Source organism: Octopus bimaculoides, chromosome 7 (assembly GCF_001194135.2).
Source record: "Octopus bimaculoides isolate UCB-OBI-ISO-001 chromosome 7, ASM119413v2, whole genome shotgun sequence".
NCBI classification, from domain to species: Eukaryota; Metazoa; Mollusca; class Cephalopoda; order Octopoda; family Octopodidae; genus Octopus; species Octopus bimaculoides.
Window position 1 is genome coordinate 37198116 of NC_068987.1, and position 8867 is coordinate 37206982.

The 8867-nt window shown below is 35.7% G+C and overlaps 1 protein-coding gene across 1 annotated transcript in view; it reads right to left on the minus strand.

The window, feature by feature from the left end:
• The window catches only part of LOC106878059 (centrosomal protein 20), a 32120-nt gene that overhangs the window by 15408 nt on the left and 7845 nt on the right, over positions 1-8867 (minus strand). Inside the window, exon 2 of the mRNA XM_014927149.2 lies at positions 4567-4764. Coding sequence (XP_014782635.1) covers positions 4567-4764 — 198 coding nt within the window. The remainder of the gene's footprint in view (positions 1-4566; positions 4765-8867) is intronic.

Genomic DNA, 8867 nt, shown 5'->3' on the forward strand with positions numbered 1-8867 from the left:
AGAGATCAACACTTAAAAGCCATAATTTTAAGGAGCGATAAGAATTTTTGAATAAAGGAAAATGGGTAGGGGTGGGTAGGTACCGTCAGCGAGTAGATAGGGCTCTTAATTGTAGATTTTAAATATTTGAGAGACAACAATGCATAAATCGTAATTTTTAAAAGAGCAATGAATTCTAGGTGAATAGAATATAACGTAGCATGAATTTAGGAAGCTTAGAAAATGAATAAGTATGAATTTAAGACAACAACTGAATTTCATGGAGAGAAACAAGATAAATAATAGAGGGCAGACTAAAGCGCGAAGGTATGAGATGTTTGAGTCCGTAAATAAATAAAAATCTCTATCTTATCTGCATCTTGGAGACTTCGTCGTAGTATGTCATATATCAGCATATATCTATACATACACGTATGTATGTGTATGCATGGGTACACACAGGTGTACATTTATGTATCCACGTGTGTGTGTGTGTATAGGTCTGTATAAAAAAAAAACCCTTTATTTTATAAAGAAGTTTTTTTTTTTGTAGGAATATGTTATTCAAGCTCTATTATTGATTGATTGTAGGGATATGTTATCAAGCGCTACTAATGTTCTTGGTTGGTTTGTTTTACCATTTTAGTATTTTTCACTTCTGAAAGTCCAGTTGTCTCTATGGAGACTTCATTCTTTTCAATATAGGAGAAATATTTAATAGTTTATAGAAAACATAGAATAATCATTTTTTAATCATAGGTGCAGTCAATTAATAAGTTCTTACATTTTTTTCGCCTATGTTACATTTCAGCCAATTGTTATTGTCCATATTTGCACCTTTAAAGTGCATTATGATATTATAAAACAATGGTCTCTTCTGGGCATATCTAACTGCTATTTTTTTCACTTCTCTTGAATGGAGAATTTATTCTGACTGAATGATAAGCCTTTAGTTCTTTTGTTTAACTGTGTGTTGGATGTTTTTCTAAAAATAGTTCAAAACTGACTTTTTAACCCTACTGGTCAAGGGAAGAATCTGCTGCCTAGAAACTAGGTCATGTTACTATTCCACGTTCATTAGTTTATTTGATGAACACTTTAATCATTGTTTTCACCAAGGGCAGTCAAGGTCTTCAATTGGTGAAAACAATGACTGAAGTGTTCATTGCTTTTCTTTTACAACTTTTCAAACACATGCACTCTAGGCTGATGCATCAGGAGAAAGTTGATTTTTTGTAATGGTGCAGCTATTTCTAGTTTAGTTTCAGATTTAGAATTTTTATAAAGTATTCTTTTGCCTTTTGTGGTTGATAATTTTCATCTTTCATTTTGTAAAAGAATATTTTCAATCTTCCATTTGTACAAATGTCTGAATGTTTACTACATGGAACATTTCTTATGCACATTTACAAGACTGGTTAGTTTTGTCCCTGTTTCTCCAATGTAATCTTCATCACACTACAGGGGGCATGTAATGCAGTAGATGAGGTTTTTTGTTTTGCAATTCATGTTTGCATCCACTTTCAATTCCTTCCCATTCTTGAGTCTTTTGGTTGTTCCTTACTCAATTATTTCACATGTCCCACAACAAGGGCTTCTAGAGTTTGTTACTTGTATAATTTCTTTCTCCAGCATAAACCTTGCCTTTCTTAGAAGTTATTTGATTTGGTATATGTCTTTGGATGTTGATGACTTGTGATTTTTTAAAATTATGTGTCAGAGATTTGATGATTGACGTAGAATTGGGAGGTATTATTTGGCAGAATGTAGGACATTGTGGTTCCTAAGATTATGGGTGACTACAATAGAATATTTATATTAGTATTTTCATTTTCACCTTTAGCATGAGTGTTCTCCATAAGGTATAAATCAGGAATTCTTTTGCTTTGGTTATGATATGATTTATTAACTTTTTGAGATGTTTCTGTTTTCAAAGGAACATATTTAGTTCTACCAGTTGTTTCTCCCATCTACTGGTATCTGTAACTATGGAGCATATACGTCTTGCCATATTGGATGGTATGTTAAGGCAGCAAACTGACAGAATCATAAGCACTCCAGGCAGAATGCTTAGCAGTATTTTGTCTGTCTTCACACACTGAGTTCAAATTCTGCTGAGGTTGACTTTGCCTTTCATTCTTTCAGGATCAATTAAATGAATACCAGTTACACACTGGGGTCAATGTAATTGATTAACCCCCCCCTCCCCTCAAATTTCAGGCCTTGTACTTATAGTAGAAAGGATATTGAACGGCATGTTCCTTTTTGGATGGGAAGGGTGACAGGATCTAAAATCTAAATGTTGGTGCATGTCTGTGTCCCTGCAATAGAAACTGGTTGCAAAAATCTCATCTTTTATAGTTATTAGAATGTCCAGAAAAGGAAATTCCTTTCCATGGTGAACTGAATCAATTCATGAATGCTTTTTATTAATTTAAGGAATCTTGAAAGGTCCTCCTTACTTTTGTTATAAAATATGAAGCAGTCATTCAAGAATCTTTTCCAGTTCTCAATTCAATAGGTTTGGAAAATATGATCACACACACACACAGATATAAAGTATTTTTTGGGAAATCTCTTACTTAACTCATTAACCCAAGAATTAGCAACAAGGCTATAATCAGACCACACACCACCAGTAGATCCCCTCTATGTATGTATGTATGTATGTATGTATGTATCTATCTATCTATCTACCTCTCAAAAAACTGTGAGACATTCTGAACTTTTGAAAAAAAAAAACTTTCTGGGATTTTCAAAAGAGGATTTTCAAAGGCCTCTTCAGCGTTCATTGTTCATGTAATATATATATATATATATATATTAATATATAAGGGTGGCAAGCTGGCAGAGTCGTTAGCACGGTGGGTGAAATGCTTAGCAGTATTTCGTCTGCCGTTACGTTCTGAGTTCAACTTCCACTGAGGTCAACTTTGCTTTCCATCCTTTTGGGGTTGATTAAAAAAGTACCAATTACGCACTGGGGGGATTCGATGTAATCGACTTAATCTTTCTGTCTGTCCCCTCTATGTTTAGCCCCTTGTGGGCAATAAAGAAATAAATATATCAAAACCTTTCACACGACCTCTGCTTCTCATCATCTGTTCGTTTTCAATTTTTCATTTTGTCATTTTTCTACATTTTCCATCATTTTTCTCTTCATTGTTCAAGTCTGTCATCTTTCATTCTTAGCTTTTGGTTCCCCCATCGCTAATTGCTAACTTCTCAAGTATCACTTCCTTCTACCTGTTCATTCCTCCTAACTTAGCTTTATTTCTCTTAGCATAGCACCCCCTCTCACCATCCTACTATAGTGTTACCTTGTTACCTCTCTGTACTAGATATATATATGTATGTATGTATGTATGTATGTATGTATATATATATATATATATATATCATCATCATCGTTTAACGTCCGCTTTCCATGCTAGCATGGGTTGGACAATTTGACTGAGGACTGGTGAACCAGATGGCTACACCAGGTTCCAATCTGATTTGGCAGAGTTTCTACAGCTGTATGCCCTTCCTAACGCCAACCACTCCGAGAGTGTAGTAGGTGCTTTTACGTGCCATCAGCACGAAGGCCAGTCTCACACACACACACACAAACAAAACAAAGTTTATTACAAGAGATATGTACATGTGTGAGTTTGTGTCTTCTCACTGTCTTGATGTTTGTGTACTGCATAAAAACAATAGCACCATATATATAACAGTGAAAATATGTCAAGCCATAATGTTGTTTGTTGTTCAAAGGACTAAGGGAAACAGTACCTTACTTGGAAACAAGTAAGGGTTAACAACAGGAAAAGCATCTGGCTATAAAACACTCTCTCCATGTAAGCATGGAAAAGCAAATGTTAAAAGGATGAAGATGAGGATTAAATATATATTTGGAAGGTCATTCTCCAAAAAATAAAACAAAAAAAAACCCTCAATAGATGCAGTTGAATACATTTTTATTGTTAATTCACTTTTGACAAGAGAGAATAATGTTGTCATAGCCATAATGACCCCCACTAAAGTACAATATTGCCAAAGCACCATTTAACTAATGCCAGTATGGAAGAAATGTATGTGATGATAATGATATATGTTCATAATATTTTTTAACATTCAAAGACTAGGAAACATGTTAGCCCTACCACCCTAAACCCAGGTGGTGTGTTAGCTTCATTACCCAAGGGACCAAGTAGCACATCATTCTTACGACTTAAAGTCCAGATGGTGTGTTAACCTGACTACTCAAGGACCAGCTGGTATGTTAGTTCTGCCACCCAAGTATCATGATGCTGTAAGTTTTCTACTATCCAAGGACTAATTAGTACTGTGTAAACCCCACCTTCCAAAGACCAGGAGGCATGTTAGCCCAACCACCCAAGGACTAGATGATGAGTCAACAATACAGTCAAAGGATCAGATATGTTAGCCTTTCCATGAAGGGATCAGGCAGTATATAAGCCCTACTACAAAAGGACCAGAAGATATCTTAGCCCTATCACCTTAAGACTAGGAGGTTTGTTAACCTCCACACAAATATAATGATCATGAAAAACAAACAAATAGAAATGAATGCACATTCACCTGCCATAAGAACTGAAGAAGTGTGTTTGTATTTGTTATACTGGAGATATTCTAAGATCAATTCATTGATAATGAGGTTTTCATTACATATTGGAGGTTTTCCTTCTGAATGTTCATCTAGTACATGGAACATCTCAGCACGTATCTGAGCTTTCACCTTGTTCAGGACACCTTTTCTCTCCAAACTTTCAGAAATAGCTAGTAAAATCAACAGAAATAATAAACAATGATAAAGTTTCAAATTTAACTTGGTATATTATATACTTATTACTTAATAATAAACATAGAAAGGAAGATATTATTCTAAATACAAAACAATGTTTCTTATTTTACTCTATGTTCATTTTTCTATTGCTTTGTGAAAAGTGGGGGAGAAGTGCACTCACAACTCTTTTCTATGGTGTCTTAAGAATGGTGAGAAGAGAAATGAAAATTGTCCTCTGACTAAGAATATAGACCAAGTATAGTGGGCTCTGCTAAACTAGATGACACATCAAGTCTAATACCCATTCTTGCATTGCTAATTATTTTTTTTTTTTAATTTGCCTTTCCATTATGCTAACTCTTGTTCACTGTCAATTAAGTTAACAGAAGAATTATATAAATACATACATAGAGAGAAATAGAAAGAGAGAGGGCAAAAGATGAAGGAAAGGACAATAGATATATGAGGAGGTAACCAAAAGTAACAGGAAATGTTCTCTGTGGGACAAACCAGTTGTAGTTCAGGCTTTCACTACTAGAAATCATTTGATGCAACCCTCAAGCATCAGTCTGCTGACCAGCTTCATCATGTGGAGTCATACTGCCATGTGGTGCGTCTCCCTTGTTTGTTGATTTTTGTGATGGCTGAGATGAAGAAACAGCATGCTTCCATGAAATTCTGTTTTCTGCTGGGGAAAATGGCAGTTGTCATGCTTCAAACAGTTTACAAGGACGCTACCATGAGCAAAATGCAAGTTTATGAATAGTTTTCACGTTTTAGGAATGGTCATTTGTCCCTTCAAGACCAACCTTGTTCAGGGCAACTGTCAACTCTCTCTATGAACGAAAACATCATGGAAATATATCAACTGACCTTAGAGGACCGTTGCCAAACAACTGACAAACTTATTGATGTGACTGGTGTGTTCAGGAGCTCCTGCCAACGAATTTTGAGTGAGGAATTAGGAATGGAAAGAGTTGCAGTAAAATTTGTGCCTTGCTTATTCATGGAAGATCAAAAGCAGCCACGACTGAAGCGTAACCCCACTTACCCACTCTCCCTATTCACTTGATCTTGCTCCCTACAATTTTTTTTGTTCCCGCAAATGAAAAAAGTTCTGAATAGAAAACGTTTTGCAGATGTGGATAAGGTGAACAAAAAAATAATGGAGGCATTAAAAGGCATCACTTTGCAGAGTTCCAGGACTGCTTCAAACAGTGGAAAACAGATCTAGACCAAAATATTGCTTCAAATGGCAAATACTTTGAAGGCGATAAAAGCGTAAACATACAAAAATAAGTGAATAAAATAATAATGCAAAATTCTGGTTTCTTTTGGGTACCCCCTTCATCATCATCATCATCGTTTAACGTCCGCTTTCCATGCTAGCATGGGTTGGACGATTTGACTGAGGACTGGTGAAACCGGATGGCAACACCAGGCTCCAATCTAAATTTGGCAGAGTTTCTACAGCTGGATGCCCTTCCTAACGCCAACCAGGAAGGGCATCATATGTAATTAATTAGTGTGTATATGTATGGGTTTCCAAGCTTTCATGTGAAACCAATGGCAATAGTATTTACAATGCCATGATATTCAGGACTGTAAGTAAATGAGTTGAATAAGGATTAAAAAGCAGCCATTAAGTTTTCATGATCACTACAATTTATTCAAATCAATTTTAGACATGGAGACCTAAGTGCTTAGAAACTGGCTACAGCTTACCAAATGCTGCAATTATGCCAACATTAATGAACCAGCTTTATGAATTACATTGAAGACCATCAGAACAGAATAAATAAATTCAGTGCAAAATTTTTGAGTACATAGAAGAATGTGAGAATTTTAACCATCATCTAGCATGGTGCCACTTTTGTCAGGTGACTGATCAGAGGTTAGTGGCTGTTATGTTTAATAAAGACTCCCTTCAGTCATGAATGATCACAGGATTGCACGTAGAAAGTTTCCCTCTGAGGCACAAGTCTGGGCAAGATTATTTATGAAAGACCAGCAGTCACCCATGCATACCAGCCTTCCCTCTCCATGTCACCAACGTTATCCAAGGGAAAGGCAAAGCCAATATAGCTTGGCACCAGTGACATCACAACTCATTTCTACAGCTGAGTGAACTGGAGCAATGTGAAATAAAGTGTCTTGCTCAAGAACACAACACACAACCCAGTCCAGGAATCAAACTCACTACTCATGATAGTGAGTTCAACACTCTAACCACTGAGCCATGTGCCTTCATATCTGTTATGTTTGAAAGTTAAAAGAAAAGACATATGAAGATTCAGGAATGGAGTCAGGAACTTGTACCATTTAGCTTCAGAATGAAGTATTGTCCTGGTTAGATGAACATGATCCTAGACACAATTACTCATTAATTCAGTTTTATTTCCTCCACATTTGCTGACATCCACAATGGTCTATGTCACCTAGGAGTAACTCGGCAACTGCATTTTATTAGGAATCTTTCCGTTTCTACACATGAGAAAAGCTTGTGGTTCTCATATGGTTTGTACTGAACTAAAATCTCAGTTCTATCACCCACAAGAAGGAACTCTTACCAAAGCAATAAAGCCTATGGAACAGCTTAATATGGCCTTCAAGGAAATTTTGCCAACTGTTTTGTGTAATTCATATTTACTCATAATAGTTCTTGAATATTCATGTTTTCATTTTGCATTTTTATGTCCCAGTTTGTATGCACCAACAGCGATCAGATGTCTGGATTTCCTGCTCAGCTAATGCAAAATTATACTATTATATTATATACACTGACTTGCTTCATGTCTAAGGAAGTGAAGGAATATCTCTCCCACTACTTCATATCACCTCTACAATGAATGGACATGTAGAAAGGTTGACCATATGGAAGGTAGTCTGTTCTGCTTTTGAATAATGTAATGTCAGAGATACACTGAAAACAGGTGCCTTTTGAGGTGCTACATTTCCATACATCACTGTTCTGTACAACAAATACAACTCATAAACGTTTCTTTGCATTCCAATGCTGGTCTTCCCATGGAAATTCACAAGAGGATAGTGAATTTTATGGGGAGAGTGACAGTGGAACAACTAATGACTCCCAGACCAGCACTAAGGAAGTTCACAAGAAGCAACAAAATAAACCACTTGTAGTTCATGTTGTAGACCAAGAACTCCTAAACAGCAATCCAACATATGCAAACATCAGGTATCCAGATGAGCAAGAGTCTATAGTTTCATTACTGACTCGATGCCTTGTTTCAAAGTCCATGAAAACCTTCACATCTCTTGTAGAACAAAATAAAAGAATCCCAATAGTACTTGGACCATTTTATTAAGATATACCACAGTGTGAAGAATCATGAAATAGCAACTTCCCATGAACTTTGGAGACGCAAATATGTATCAAAGCTATTTGATACTTTTGGAATTTTTCTCTTCAAAGAAGGAAAAACACAATGTTACTGTTGGTGTGTATAGTATGGGTTTCTGTACTTTCAACTGCAAGTAGTCTGGGCCACTATATTATAAAAGTAATTGCATATAAAACGCCATGATATTTATATAATGGTAATCTTCCAGTTTCGAGAGGTAAAAGAAATAAATAAAAATATTCAAGGGAAATAACTGAACGACTTACCAGTATTATCCGTACTACTTTTTCTCTAAAACAGCATGCGATGGAATTTTTTTTTTGGATCTAGTTCAAAACGGGGGCACCAGTTTTGATATATGTTTTATGTAGTGTTTTTGGTACCGAAAGACTTTCAAACTTCGTATACTTATCTATTTTGTGTTATAGAACAGAAAAAAATTTTTGTATTCAAAGTTATTTCATGTAAAAAATTGTCTTATTTCAATAATTTCAACCAATCACTGACAAGTATTCAGCTGTTTACAGTTACTCCTTTGGCAGTTTAAGTGGTGTAAAGCGTATTTAATCTCCATTACTTCTGACATTTTGCAGAGAGACAACACATGTCTTTTTCTTGTGCTAAGGAGGATATATTAATTTTTCCATCGAGATTTTGTTTGCTGTTGCGGTGTGAGTTCGTGTCTGTCTAACTCTTTGTATTGAATAACTGTTTAAATAACTGTTGGTATA